Raw genomic sequence first — 15,836 nt, 5'->3', positions numbered from 1 at the left:
AATGTTTTTTTTCTTTCTTCTTGCCGACAATAATAAACAGATAATCAGCAGAAAGAAAACACCCTGTCTTAGCTTAGCTCATTAGCATGATACCAGGCTCGTGTTCGATAATTAGCATGAAATCGCAAAGGCGCCGGCGAGAATGTCAAAAATATTGCAAGGGTTTGTCGACGAACCGAGCGGGTGTGGTGACAGTTTGTTTCCAGAATAGCACAAATCTTAGCTAGATGCAGGAAAAAACACACATTTTTGATGCCGCAACGACGCTTCTCTGCTAAGGTGTGCTGTTTGTTTTGTGCACCGTAGCGTCTCATCACACACCAGGTGTTTCTGTTTGTTAGGCTTGATAAAAGTTCTCCGCTGTAATAAAACACCAGGCTGCTGCTGCTGCTGCTGCTGCTGCTGCTGCTGCTGCCGCTGCTGCCGCAAACACACACACATCACCTGGCTACTGCGCTTGTGTGTGCACACACGTGTGTGTGTGTGTGTGTGTATGTGTGTGTGTTTGGGCTCACAAGCTTTTGCCTGGGAGGGTTGTTTGTGAGTTTGTGTTTGCATTTGTGTGTCGCAGACTTTGCAGGCCTGAAACCGAAGCCATTATTTACCCTGGAGGCTGAAGATTAGAATGACACTGACCAGGAGCACGGCTGTTAACTCTTTACCCAACGCTGGCGAGATTTCTGTTCTGTTGCATTACAAAAAAAAAAAAGGCGCTGTTCTGGATCATCCGACAAAAATAGGCCGCGAGAAGACGTGAAGCGGAAGGGAGATAGTGGATGTTTGTGTCTTGCAAAGCTTGGATGACTGCAGCTCAGATTAACCGCCGGGACAACTGGACCTCCGGAGGCCTCCCGATGTGCTCTCTTGCCGTCCTTTTTTGAGGATGTTTTGCAAGTTTTATTGATCGATCGATCGGTTTCTTTTGTGTCCGGACGCCTTGGGTTTACGTAAAAAGACGGACGGAAATCTGCAGCGATACAACCGTTGCACGCCATTGTGATCGGACTCGTGAGGACATTTGTGTTTTTTTTTTTTTTTATAACGAACAAATATACATTAGCACCAGAGGGTGATGTTTAATTTCCGTAGTTGTAAAACGCAGCAGCAGACATCCAAACTGAATTGAATCTCAAACTGAATGGTTGTTCTGGCCTTCGAATATATGTTTCAAATAAATTCAGAGTACAATTTTATGACAATATTTTTAAGGATGTCTTATGACCTTACCAATTCCCACATCCCTTTATTGTAACTGTGTCCAAGTTTCTCTTTTATTCGTGTGTATATTCATACACGCATTTACGTGTGTGTGTATGTCTGTGTGTGTGTATGTATAAGGACACATATACATGAATAAATACATAAATAGATATATACACACATATACATGCACATATTTTATATCCATCATTTTTTTTTTTTTTAAATAAACGTTACCAGGAAATGTTGTGCCGGCTTTAACGCAAACTCTCCCCGATTACATTCTCTTTATTTATATATTTTTTCTAAATGTCGATAGGTATTTGTCTTTGACTCAAACACTAATAAATCCAGAATGGAAAAAAAAACACGTTATTTTGTGAACAAAAAAAGCATCAATTTGTCCTGTGTGTGTGTTTGCATACACGTCTTTGTGTGTGTGTGTGTGTGTGTGTGTGTGTGTTGGGGGGGTAGTATTTCGTTAAAACCTCGAAGTGATTACTTAAATTTAAAAGACTAAAAAGCCCCGGCGGTGAAAGAGTTGATGTTTTTGTTCATGCTCAGGGAGTTGCCTCTACTTGGCCAAAGAAGATACTCGTCTCTCATTACTAAATCAGTCCTTAAGGTATAGGTTGCCATAGCAACAGCACTGATGCTGCGTGCTCCATTAGCAGTGAGCTGACAGGTCACACGAACACACGTGAAGCCAACTTTAAACACGGAAGATTCCCTCTTTGTTCCTAAATATACACAAAAGGCGTAGCTTCTCTCTCCCCATTACGGTGTTTAGATCAAACAGCCGACAGTGGAAACTCCATCTTACTCATGCTGTTTTTAAAAATATCTCCGCTTACTTGTCTAGCGCACACGCGCACGCACACACACATGCATACACACTCATTGTTGAGCCCTACAATAATAACTGTTGTGTGTCATTGTTATGCTGGTTCTGACCTTAAGGCAGAATAACAGATTGTGACCTGAGTATATTTCGATATTTCTGAATGTGTGTGTGGTGTTGTGTGTGTGCGTGTGTGTGCGTGTGTGTGTGTGTGTGCGAATCAGTATAGGAGCTCTGCATCATATTGTACCAGACAGGAGTGTTGGGCTGAATACTAAATAGCTGGAAGCTCCTCTTCACACACAGCGCCAACTCAGCCATACGGGACACTGTGTCACAGACACACACACACACACACACACACACACACACACACACACACACACACGACAAAAAAGAAAGCAACCAAAACATTATTGGACACAGCGCAAAGTGAACGCTCTTGCCTGATTGGCTGGCAGGTGCGCATTAAATCACCCCGTATCGCACACATAGTTTGGCTCAAGTTTAATCGCCATTGTAAATTCTCCCAACCTGTAACCATAGCAACATTACAGTGAACAGCTGTCCGAGCTTTACACCTTGATTCCGCCCGATCCGTCTGCGCTGCTACATGATTTCGTTCCATCTTCGCCGCCCGCTCAAATCCCACCGTGATCATTTCCGCAGCAGACCAATTTGTCTGCCTGGACTTACTGATTTCATGATTTTCCCCAAGTTTGTCTCATTGCTTCTTTCCCAGATGAAAAAAAAAAAAAAAAAGGTTTACTTTTGATTCCTCGTCATCGGAGATGACCCTCTGGTCATTGTCTGACCCCCGGAGTCACATCCATCAGCCTGCTGCGCTCAGGTTGAGCTAGCGACATGCTAGAGAGATTTAAAAATCAACAGGATACCGCGCTGTTCTTCTGTATCCGACCCCCTGCATTGCCCAGTCTGCAAATTGATGGGCCTTTATTTCTATCAAAGTAAAGAGGCGAGACACTTCTGGGGGAATTACAAGTATTCTTCAGGGACGTTATCCACAGTTGTGTTCAGAAAGCTCGATAAAGCGGGAGCGCGTCGCGGATGCAAGTCTTTTATAGTGGCCAAAGTGCGGAACTACAAGTATGGCCCCTTGTTGTAGCTTGCCGTGGCAACTGGACACCTCTTCTTTTCTTCATTTCTTCTTCTCGTCGTTTCTAACGTAACTCAAGGAGTCCGACCGTGGTCCGAATTTGGCTGTTTGCCTCTCCGTGAGGGTTGCACTGTGCGATCGGGTGTGGTATGACAAATGAAGAGTCTCCACTTGGTTCATCGACGGTCGTTGCGGTTCGACGAAGATGACTTCTTTGACTCTTCTCTCAAAGCGGCTGTCCTCATTGGACAGAACACAGAAATTGCTGTCTCCAAAGGAGTGGCCCTTCTGCTAAAAGTCAAGCCCAACACCCCCTTTAACACAAAATATGGCTCATCAGAACATCCAGTACGTTGGGAAAGACCCAAGATCTTGCGGATAACCTGATTGGACCTTTTCCAAAACAGAAACCACCAGAAGAACCGGAAGATTATAAAACCCTGCATCGCTGGTATTTAAAAAAAAACAAACAAAAAAAACACCAAAGGCCAGAACACCCATACACAAAAATCAAGAAATTTAACGAGATTTCTTGGCAGGGTCCTCTCGGACGAGAGGCGGAACGTCTTCCGGTCCGGTTTCCATGACGAGATTCGACAACAATTAACCCTGAGCTCATAGAAGGTTTGCTGTTGGTCAACGGGACCCGAAAGCACAACGAATTTACATCAGAGAAAGAGAAGAAAGTGACAAAAAAATGATAAATTGGATAGACTTTTGTTTTTTTTCGAGGGTCACAACCATTGAATGGCAAGGGTTAACTGTTTAGAATTTCTTGTTAGCAGCATTTCAAGTCTTTATTTTTTATTTTTTCCATTCTAGTAGACAAAGGTTAAACATGAAGTGAGCAGAGAAAGTCAGAAGTGTTTAGGCTTTATGAACCTTTTGACACAAAACACCAGAAAAACATTTTTATTCTTTGGAATCATTTAAAGAACAAGTGTAAGAAAACAATATAACCCTCAGCAACGGACTACTGCCGGTCAAATCTATTGCCATAGAACATGCTGCTGATGATTTCTGCAAAATCCAAAATGTTGCCCTTTGTTTGAAAGTGTCCTGTCAGTCAAAATCTATCTAAGCTGTGAAAAACACAACATTCAGGGAAAGCAGTTTCCACAAACGGCCAAACGCAAATTCTTTGCTATCAACCCAAGTAACGAAATGGGTAAACTTTATTATTTCGTTCAACATAGATGCTTTGACAATCCATTGCTGTCGGGAAACATTTCACCGAAAGCGTCCAAAACTCAAAAAAATATAAGGCTCTTGTCAACAGAGGCTTCTCCCTTCAAACCGTCCAAGAAAAGGCCAAAATCGTCAAACAGACCCGACAAACGTCTTCCCTTTCCGAAAAACATTTGAAAGGATCGGACAAAAAGAAACAGGACCTCACAGGGATGAAGGCGCACTCGCGCAGACCTTGAGGTTAGAACACACACACCCACACACACACACACACACGGCGACCGCAGCCCAGTCAGTCATATAGGAAGCGGTGGGTTTCTCGGCGCGGGTGGCCGAGGCAGGGAGCGTGAGGTTGGAGCGCGCTCAGTGGAGCCTTGGCCTCAGATGCACTCGGCCCTGCATGCTATGGAACACATAATGGCAGACGGCCGGGAGTTCAGCTGAGGCTGTCCACAATTTACATTTATATTAATGCCGAAGCTGCAGTGCGGCTGAGAGGGAGGCTCTCGGAGCTTCATCCTCACCTCTGCGTTTCAGGGTTCCGTCCTCTCGTGTCGTTTTGTCCCGACGTCGCTTTACGGCGTCGGAAAACGCCGATGGGGTGTTGGATTGTGGTTCCCTGGCGTTTTTTTTTTTTTTTTTTTTTTTTTGCCTTGTTTGGAATAAAGAGCCAGGCAGGAATTAAAGTGAACAATGAAACGTGATGGTGCCGAGAGGCGAAACGCAAAAACGTCTCGCCGAACGAGATAGTACCGAAAACAAAGGAGTGACGGTATTTTTTGAAACAAAAAAGGGGGTCTCACGAAACACAAAGCGGAAAAAAAAAGAAAATTAGAAAAGAATAAAAACACTTTTGCAAAACCGCAACGTTCTGAAAACGATGACATTTAACAAAACCAGATTATTCTTGAAAACATGACGTTCGCATTAAGATAACGAAACTTTGACCGAACAGCAAGAAGGTTTGATTTGAAAGCCCCTTTCCTGCATGGGAGGGATTCCCCCGGGTTCTCCGTTTTCCTCCCGCAGTCCAAAAAATGCAGTCGCCTCATCGGAGACTGTAAATTTCCCAGACGTACGAATGAGAGGACGAACCGTCCACGTGATGGCGAATGACCCAGTCAATGCTTGTATGTTTCTATATTTGCCATCGCGATGAAGCGGCGCCCGGTCCGGGGTGAACCCGCCCCTCGCCCGATGGCTCCGGCTTTAGGATGCGCGGTTTCGATGCTGAAAAATTTATTTTTTGGAACACACAACAAGATGATAGGAAACAGAAATTGTTTCGCAAAACATGAATTCGTTATCTACCACTTATCCTGGTGAGAGGCGGGGTTTACCCCGGACCGGTCGCCGGTCAAACCGCAGGGCTGCATACAGACGTACAACCATTCACGCGTCATTCTGAGACGCGCAACAGCTCACTCGCTCGCTCGGCAATTCGAGGTCTATAATTAACCTTCTGCTCGATTTCGAATTGTGGGAGGGAACCGGAGAAACCCGGAGGAAACCCACGCAGACGCAAACTCCACAAAGAAAGGCCCCCTGTGGGAATCAACCCGGGGTTCTTCTCGCTGCGAGGCGGAAGGCGCCTACCACTGTGCCGCCACCAAAACAAAGCATTTTTAAAATGGATGCCGTGGCAGAGACGAGCAGAAAAGAAAACAAACAAAAATAGAAATGGCATTTTGTTGTCATAGAATTTCGAGAGGAAAAAAATGACCTATAAATGAACCAAGAGTTTTACCCCGGAATAAACAAACGCCCAAAACTGGCAAAGCATCATACCCAAATTGACAAGAAAATCCTAAATATGATAAAATAGCCTGAAAGAAAATATATAGATAGATAGATAATAATCTTAAGAACATGTCTATCAGCCTGTTGTTGGGTTGTTAGCGTAGGCGTTCCTCCATTGGGAAGGTCGGCTAGTTGATTCTTGGCTCCTCCCGTCTGCATGCAAAAGCATCCCGAGTCGCTCCCGGCGGCGTGTTTGCCACCATTAGTGTACGAGCGCGCGCGTGAAAGATTTATATAAAGCTGAGACCGGTCACTATGCGATGCCGTGTCCGGGTTCAACGTCCGGTGAAGTGAAACTTCTGCAGAACAATCAGCTGCCGACAGACTCGCCAGCTGTTGTGGGAATCAAACCTGTGACGTTTCTACTCTCAGAAAACCTGCTTAGCTGTTAAGTCTGGCTTTGCTGTTTTCTTCAAGAAATGAGAAGCAGAGATTAGGGGGATTTGTTGCCTCTGCTTGGCGAGCTGGGACACTGAATCTGCTCCTGCAGCTTCAGGCAAGTTGTTCTGAAGTTGTGCTGTGAAACAGAAAAACCTGCTTTGAAGTGTCGGAGAACTAAGACCTTTTTTTTCTTGTTTCAGATCATGACTGTGGAAGAGGAGCTCTGAAAGCGTGTTTGGTGAAGACTCTTCAGGTTCTAGTCCAGCAGCAGATTGAGGCGGTGCATCGACAAGCTCTGACCAGGTATGTCAACTAGAATTGTACAGTTTGGCGGCCGGGATTGGACAGGCGGTCACGTGACAGCGACGATCCTACCGGGTGCTTTCAAAGCTAATATGCTAATATCGCCAAACTTAACTTGGTACTTCTGACGAAATAGCCTAGCGTATTATTTAGCGTACCCAAGGTTTGGGTAGGAAGTGGAGGTTTAGTTTCAACTATACAACACGTTCTGGTAATTAAATCCAACCAAGTCTGTTTTTCTGATTGGACCAACCGAGTACCTTTGTCAGACAAACCTAAAGATTAGGGTGGTTTTCAAAACACTTCCTGATGTTGTCCTGGTTCACATTATCTGGGCAGAACCTCTTACTCCGAGCGTGTCGGGAAACTATTGTATGATCGAAAATTTGAAGTGTTACCATTCACCGGGTCGTACGTCATGAAAACAGGAAAGGAGGACATGTGAATATCTGTCTAACACAAATAGTAAAGCGTATAAAGAAACAGAATGGCCAGTAACTCTTGACAAGAGGTGGCCAATTGTTGTGCACAGAGACGGCGATACTTTCGTGACAAATTGATTGCAGCAGCAAATCAATCCTGCGGCTCGACGGTCAAATTAAACACCGTGACGCGAACGGCAGCACGACTCACTCTGCCATTGTAACTGTGCCGTCGCCGCACCGTTGTTGTTTCTGTCAGATTCCTCCGATGCTTATTGTTTGTGCCCATGTGGGTGGCGCCTTTTTAGAACTTCCCAGGACTTCTGCACCCGAGCGTCTCGCGAAGTCTGAAATGTCATGGGCAGAAAGAACTCTGTTCTTACAGCCTTGGGAGCGCAAAGAACTATCTCATTGTGTAGAGGTCATTAAATTCGCCCAAGCCCGGATAAATGAAGTTTATGAAACGCATAAACTTCCTTTTTGGCACTACCACGCAAAGAATGCTCGCTAACTAGCTAGAGTCAAGGCTCACGTATGCTCGTAACCACGTACGACCATTTCGAACGTTCTCAAATCTCACTACCCACCTACTTCCCACGCACGCTGCACGTTGCTATGACTGCTAAGCTATACATCCACCAGACGGTGGTTTCGGACGGTAACAAACATGGCGACGCCGGGAGGAAGCTGGTGATGATGTACATTCTCGGAAAGAGACGCAAAACCAGGCGGCGCGGTTGACGTCGGCGGCCATTAGCGGATGGAAATTCTTCTCACTGATAATACCGTGTTTTCTTCTTCTTTGGTCTTTGTCGTTTGGTCGCACTTGAGCATACTGTGCAACGCTCCCCCCCCAGGACTCCTGGTGGTGTTGCTCCATTTGCTGTTTTTGGCCACGCATCTGCAAGCTCCCTGAAAATGTACAGAATTAGACTCGCGGAGGACGACAGAAGGCTCCGCTTTAGAGCATAAATGAGCCCTTAATGGTGACTCCTGCTGGGTTTCAGGCTGCTACATGTACGAAGGAGCTAACGGAGTTTAGATTAAACCCTGAATTCCAAAAATGGTGTGACAGAACTTCCTGTAAACCTGGTCTACCATGACCTCAGTCAGGCACAGCATCCTTTGTTCAAAATGGTGGCCAAGCGAAAGCTAGCTGGTGCTAAGGCTAACACCACAGAGAGCTGTTTTGGTAGCTTAGCCCCGCTCATTTGTTTTACGGTTTCACGGTGGTGAAATATTTGTCATTTCTTTTTTAGAGAGTCGAGTCTTGGGTGGGTTTGTTTGTCTCGCAGCCATTTTACAGTCTCTGTACGTCGGTTTGTGTCGTTTCCTCTCCAGATGGAGGTGAATGCCGTGGAAAAGCGTCATCGAACTCGATCCAAAGGAGTCAGAGGTACGAGGGTTTTTTCATTTCAGAGCCTCTCTGCTGTTCTTCGTCTCAGTCAGAGTCCTCCTCGTCGCATCTCGCCATTTAGCGACAGTTTCGGTGACACCTCTGGGCGGTTATGTCGGGCAAACAAACCCAGAGAGCCGTAACTGCGCTCTTTACAGTGACTGAACTGAAACAAAAAGAAAATACCAAAAACAAACATTAATTAGATCCAAAGAAAAATCCAGTCCATATGTGAAATTGTAAATTTCTTCCTAATTGGAGCGTGAAGAATCCAGACTGCTTGTCAACATGTCCACATTATGAACTACAAACACTCACGGCTCGAACGTAATTCAGAGCTAATCTGAACCCCCAACACAGCAGAAGCACTGATTATTGATTAGCGCCTGCATTAAGATATGACATTGATGATTCTTCTCTGTATCTGAAGCTGCCGTGGATGCAGTAACACAGGAGCTCTTCAGGTACGTAGATCTCTGCGTGTTCACTTTCCGGAGCACGTTCTTCATTTTATTGCTTTTCTCGCATTGGCGGTAAAAAAAAAAAAAACGAAGAAAAAACGAGCAGATCCGGTTCACGGAACGCATTTCCGATTTCCGGAGACGTATAAGCCGTACGGTGGAACCCGTCTTTATTTTATTTACCACGAACGTTCCCGCCGCTGCCTCTGAAAATGATTATAGCGCGTCTAAAAGTCCTCCGGAAGATCGGTCGATGGGAGTTGCTTCTTTTTCCAGTGTCCGGTGGTAAACCTGTAACCTAACCAACACTCGTCTCGAAAGAGCACAAGACGAATTTATAGCTGAAATGTCCAGGATTTGGAAAAGATGGTGAAACACAACCGTGGTTCGAGCTTCTGCCTCACAGCGACGAGGTCCCTGGTATCTTTCTGCGGGGCGTCTGCATGTTCTCCCACATGTCTGCCTGGGTTTCCTCTGGGATCTCCGGTTTCCCCCCACGGTCCAAAAACATACAGGAGGTTCATCGGAGACCCTGAATTGCGCGGATCTGTGAAAGAGTGAACGGTTGTATGTTTCCATATCATTTGTGAATGAGAGAATGAATGGCTGTTTGTCTCTATATGAATGAAAGGGTGAATGGTTGTTTGTCTCCGTTAATGAATGTATGTCTGTATGTGAATGAGAGAATGAATAATTGTTTGTCTATATATGAGTGAGAGTGAAGGGTTGGATCTCTATATGTGAATGAGAGAGCGAACGGTTATATTTTTATATGACGTCTGAGTGACAGAGTGAATTGTTTTGTATTTCTATGTATGCATGAGAGGGTGAATGTTGTTTGTCATGACGACTTTTAAATGACATGGCTGTATGTCTGAATATGACGTGTCAATGAGAGAGTGAATATAGTATTTCTTAATAAATAAATGACAGAGTGAACGGTTGCATGTCTACATGACGTCTGAGTGACAGAGCGAATGATTTGTTCCTATATATGAATGAAAGAGTGAATAGTTGTATGTTTAGAAGAAAATGTGAGCGACACAGTGAATTGTTGTATATCTAAATATGAAGTGATGCCTCTGTAAATGAACGACAGAGTGAACAATTATTTTTTTTTCTACATATGAACAAGAGTGAATATGTCTACATGTGTTGCGTGACGGACCGGCGACGCTTGCGTTTGACCCTCTGCTAACCTGAGCGCAGGATAAGCGGCACAGATGATGAAAAATGAATGAATCAAACAGGAAAAGAAAAAGCAATAGTTCGCTGACGGGATGGAACACCGCGAGTTGTGTCAAGACATTCCAGGTGAAGGCAAAGCAGATAAACGTCGTAATTCGCGAGACATCGCCGCCACCTCGGCGGCGCTAACATGGCGTTCAGCTGAGCAGAACGGGAGCGGGTCCGCTTTTTAAAATCCCACCAGCCATTAATTACTTCTTCATCTCCGCGCTCGGCGCGCGGCTGGGTGAGCCGCCGCTGACAGGAGGATGCCGATCGTCCACGGCAACCTGTGTGTTTCTGCTTGGCTTAATCTCATTTAGCGAGACTGACAAATATTGGTTTGCGCAGCAGATTATGCCTGAACCCGGTTTGACGCAGGTCAGGGGCTTCTACTGTAAACAATGTGTCCCGTCTTCGCCGACGATTCCCAAGTTCAGCGCGACGCCGTTCAGGCTCGGCGGTAGAAATGACCGTAAACGCTGTCAGCGTGTCGCCGCCATCCCGTTTTAGTATTCCCCTCCGTCTCGGTTGCCGCCTAATCTGACTAATCTGCGGGAAAATTAATTTGTCATTGTGGTTCGTCGCGAAGAGGAAATTATATTTAAACTCTTTCACGACTTAAATTACTAATAAACGTGTCACGTCTGTCAGCCCAGCTGGAGGCCGAGCCGCGCTTTCAACTTGAAATGGCAGAATCTCGACGTGCTCAACTTTTCGCCGAGCGGATCGCTTTACTTCTAAAAAATCCTGTTCCCAGTTTCCTTTTTGCAGTGACGTTTCTGTTTACAGCTCGAGCCGGACTTCCGGACTGGACGACTGAATTATCTTTCTAGCTGCCCCCCGAAAAATCTATTTCCGGTCATTTATATTCATATAGATATATATATAAATATGCATATATCCCTCTGAAAATCACGTGCGGTTGTTTGACAATGTTTTTTTTGTTAATATCGTTTTGGACAGAGTCAAGTTAAGAAGTATTATCGAGGGAAACCTTTTGTTTGTCTGGAGTTTTCAAGGAATTTCAAATGGAGCTTTTTTTGGATATGATATGTCTGAATAGGGAATAAATAATAGCATGATTCAGCTTGTCTTTAATTAGATTTTTGAAAATGTCCCCCGGATCGAATTCAATTTTTTTTTTTTGTAAATTTTTATTCTAATTTCAGTTTTTTTAAATCTCCAATACTATTTTCCTGCGACCGTAAGCCGTCGATGAATCGGCCGAAAAAACTCAGTCGATCGGTCGCCAGTCGATCACATGCAGAAACATACAATATTCCCGTACTCACCGACACGTCATATCAAGTCATACAACATTCACCCTCTCATTCATATAGACTTTTTTTTTTTTGCCTTGCGAGCTACTTTTAAAATGACCAAGTTAAAATGATCAGCAATAAAAATTCAGCGTATATTTAATATTTATAATATATATTGTTTCCCTTCCATAACGGCTTGAAAATGAATGGCGCGATACAACGCTGTACATTTTTGGTTATTACCTTACTTTGACGACATCTCTCAATGAATGGAATCAGTCAGGGTTGCTTAGTAACAGTGTCGCGATGGGATGGATGATAGGCTAACAGGTATTTTTAATGGCATGTGATCCACCCAGGACCCAGTAGTACCTGTACCGTAGTGAATTCTGTGGTTTACAGTTAAGTTGTTTTTACGACGCGCGGTCTCCTGTGTGCCGCGGGGTTTATTTTCGACCCGAGTTGCCTTTGCGATCGACTGGTACGTCGCGATTATCGTGCACATACAACACTCTCATTCAAACCCTTCACTCGTTCATTCACGCGTCTTAGGAATTGTCGAATCCGACAAACCTACTGCATGTATTTACGCTCTATTTACACCGACAGAGAAAAAGAGGTGTGCGAAAAAAATACACAAAAAAAAAAAAAAAAAAAAATTCAAAACTAAACATAAACTATAAGTTAACTGTAACAATAGGAAGTGCATTAAAAAGATTTTAGAACTGGACAGTGGCGATAAAATAAAAGAAGCAAAAGCCAAAGCAGGCAAATGATTTGCCGGTGTTTAAAGAGAACTTACCTTTTAATGTGCCGGACGGTTTGGTCTGTCTCCTGTCCCGGTGGACCCGAGGGGGTCTGGATGCTTTATAACACGCAATTAAATCAGAGATGTAATTACGCCCGTGACCGTTCACTGCTTTGTAGACGAGTTAAAGGCTTGTAAAACCTTTCCTTTGACAAACAGAGACACGGCGCGGTGATAGAACGCGATACGCTCGCTGTTTCGTTCTTCAACCCACCGAAAAGAAATGCACATTTTTTTTTTGTCCACTTCCAAAGCAGCATTGCTAAATATATTCAATTTTTAAAAATGACCCTTTAATTTTTTATTTATTTTTCTCTCTCTTTTTTTTTTTTTTTGCCCCAAAGCCCAAAAACACGCAGTATCTTCACCGGAGACCCTACATTGCCCCGACGTGTGAATGAGAGGGTGAATGGTCTGTTATTATGTTGCCTCCCCTCGACCCTGACTGCAAGATAAGCGCCGTAGATGATGTGCGACTGAAAGAATGAACGGTTATACGGTGAAACCACAATGTTACTCGCATCATTTTCACAAGAAACGGTGTCATTTTTGAATAGGAGAGGGCCTAGGACACTACCTTGAGGAACTCCACATTTTCTTTTTTTCTTTTCACTTTTTTCTGGTTTCTGGGGGCAAGGTTGACATTTTTTAAAAAAAAAAAAAAAAAAAAAAACAAGTCTGAGATCTCAGCTGTTTCTAATGGCAACTTCCTCACTGATGGAGATGGACTTTTTTTTTTTTTTTTTCGGAATGTTGCATTCAAGGCTAACGCCGTTTCGGTACAAGTCAAAACATCAACGACGATAAGGCCACGATGAGGCCATGGTGAGAGTGGCGTCAAATTAACGGTCGGCTCTAAATAAAAGATCGCTGGTTTTGTATTTATCAAGAGGAAACGGCAGAGCTGTTGTAACGTGGCTGCGGTCCTGTGTGTCTCCTCCCCAGCTGTCCGACCCCGGGCTGTGACGGCAGCGGCCACGTCAGCGGGAAGTACGCCAGACACCGCAGGTATGAAGCCATGAGGCTTGTCTTATACATTAAACATGAGAGGCGTCTCTGAGGGGACACTTTGTCGGAAGCGTGAGGGAAGTTTCTATCTTTAGCCCGATGTGAGACGTACGGAAGGTGATGCTGCGCACCGCCAATCAAGAATGCATGAGGCCCTCGGGAAGCGGGTCACGGACCGCTAAATTGTTTTTTTTTGTGTTGCTGCTGCAAACTGTTTTTTTTTTTAAAAAAAAAAACAACACATTTTTTTTTTTTTTAATTGTTTTCACAAGACATTTGCCTGAAATCGGCTGAGAAATCACCGGGAGTCGTCATCCAGAATGGACCACGTTATGGCCTTGAAATAAAACGGGTGATATATAAAATCAGCAAAAAAAAGCTTTGCAGCGACTCTCCCCCCCCCAAATCCTGCATTAAACTAAATAAAGAATTTCCTGAAACTTAATGATTTTCTTTTGAAAAATCAGCAATAAATGAAGCAAAACCGCACATTTAATTGCCTGAAAGAGGCTGAAAAATCACCTGAAATTTGCAAAATAAAACCGAACCGGTTGCCAATTTGTTGTCAGTACGTTAGTTCATAAATTTTATTTTAATTATTTCAATTTAAATGGACTCGAGACGCTCTTCCTTTTCCCGATTCGGCTCGACGAAACAGGTCCGGAAAGACCCTCCCGAGTTGCCCCTCCCTAAAGTCGCTCTAAAAGTCGGGCTTTTTACCTGCGGGCTCTAAGTGTCTCATTCAGCTGTAACAATAAATAATCTCCCCACCGGGAGTTCAGACCACCTCAGCGGACGGGTCGCAGCCTCCGGTTTGGTAAATCCGCCCTGCCGCCGGCGCCGGCGCCGGCCCCTCTAATAGAAAACCAATCAGGCCGAGAGCAGGGCGGCAAATTCCCCGGGCTTTCCTCCGTCCCGCCGCCTCATCAGACCCCGGAGGACCGAGGACTGGCGCCCCCGACTCCCTTTGAAGACGGTCGAATTGGCGGGGAAGCGGGAGGGAGCCGGGTGACGCACGTCCTCCTCCCACCGCCCCCCTTCGTGTCGGTGTGAAAATTTTTATTTCTGGATTGAACCTGCAGGTGCAGGGTGAGATTATTGGACAGCGGCTGCCAGGAGACAAACCTAGACAACAGCAATGCTCTAGAGGTTGCAGGAATGATGGCGCATCTCGGAACGCCCTCGATTTTAGCTGATTGCAAAGGACAAATGTACGTAAAAAGGAGGACAGTCATTTGTTTACTGATGCAAACGGGGCTCCTGTAAAGCCGGTTCATTATTCTGAGAGAGAGAAAGCATATTATATTAAATAAATATACATACGTAGTTCTGCGACATGTCTCTTAGAACCAGACAACAATGAAGTCACTCTGCCTTTTTTTGACAAATACGTCTGAATTTTTCGGTGATTTCTTATTGATTTTTCGACATTCGTTTTTTGTGACTTTTTAGTTGGTTGCTGCTCATCGATTTTATTTTTTCCCGGCAATTGTGTTTCAAAATTTTGGGGGTAATTTTTCAGTGAATTTCTCAGTCTGTTCCAAGTCGTTTCTTGCTGATGATTGCTTATTTTTGCTTAGTATTATTATTATTATTATTATTATTAGCAGTAGTAGTAGAAAAAGAAAAAGTAGCAGTAGTAGTAGTAGTAGTGATAACAAGTAGTACAATTATTATTATAATTGTATTTATATATAATCTATATATAATTGTATAATTGTATCATATTGTTATTAATCATATTAACAATAATATCAACAACAACAACAACAACAACAACAACAATAATAATAATAATAATAGCATTATTATTATTATTAGCATTTTTATTATTATCTATGATAATAGTAATAAATATTATTATTATTGTTATTGTTAGCATTATTATTAGCATTGTTCAGATGATTTATATTATTATTATTTTCAGGTAATTTCATTCCCACGTGAGGAAAAATACATTATTTGATCGATGATAGGATCTAGTTAATTTGCACAAACACGTTTGTTTCATTCATGTTATATTTTCTGTCATTTGCAAAGAATTATCTTAAAGACAAAGCCTTATTCCACAGTGTCAGCCCACCTTTCAAACCTCATTCAAGATGTTTACCACAATTGTATCTTTTAAGTATTTTCAATATTTGTTTGGCATAAAATCCCTTAAATTACGTGATTTCTCACTTCCCCCGTCTCGCCGGCATCCGGTCATGATGGGCGCGACTGGAGGGTTAAATTTTCACCCTGCTGGTTCATAGAGGTTCTCCCCAGACCTCGGTGTAAATCATCCGAAAGGAGTTAAAAGTCGAGCTCGTAAAGCAGTTTAAAAGACAACCCGGCGAGTGTCAGAGCAGGTGTCGCAGCGTCGGAGCGGAACGACGAGCCCCTCGCTCTGGGAAAGAAAAATAGCATTCCGGGGCCC

The 15,836-nt window shown here is 43.9% G+C and overlaps 1 protein-coding gene across 5 annotated transcripts in view; it reads left to right on the top strand.

Annotated features, from left to right (window-relative positions):
- The window catches only part of myt1la (myelin transcription factor 1-like, a), a 73,505-nt gene that overhangs the window by 9,551 nt on the left and 48,118 nt on the right, over positions 1-15,836 (top strand). For 4 of the 5 annotated variants that reach the window (XM_086142970.1, XM_086142967.1, XM_086142969.1 and 1 more), the window contains exons 2-5: positions 6,728-6,830; positions 8,594-8,648; positions 9,079-9,112; positions 13,355-13,417. In XM_086142970.1, coding sequence (XP_085999096.1) covers positions 8,594-8,648; positions 9,079-9,112; positions 13,355-13,417 — 152 coding nt within the window. In that variant the 5' untranslated portion in view covers positions 6,728-6,830. The remainder of the gene's footprint in view (positions 1-6,727; positions 6,831-8,593; positions 8,649-9,078; positions 9,113-13,354; positions 13,418-15,836) is intronic. The other variant, XM_086142968.1, reaches the window with a different exon arrangement.

Source organism: Fistularia commersonii, chromosome 36, assembly GCF_037954325.1.
Source record: "Fistularia commersonii isolate RoL2024-O1a breed Wild chromosome 36, RoL_Fcom_v1.0, whole genome shotgun sequence".
Taxonomy (NCBI): domain Eukaryota; kingdom Metazoa; phylum Chordata; class Actinopteri; order Syngnathiformes; family Fistulariidae; genus Fistularia; species Fistularia commersonii.
Note: the sequence above shows the minus strand (reverse complement) of the source record. Positions and strands in the feature narration are given on the sequence as shown.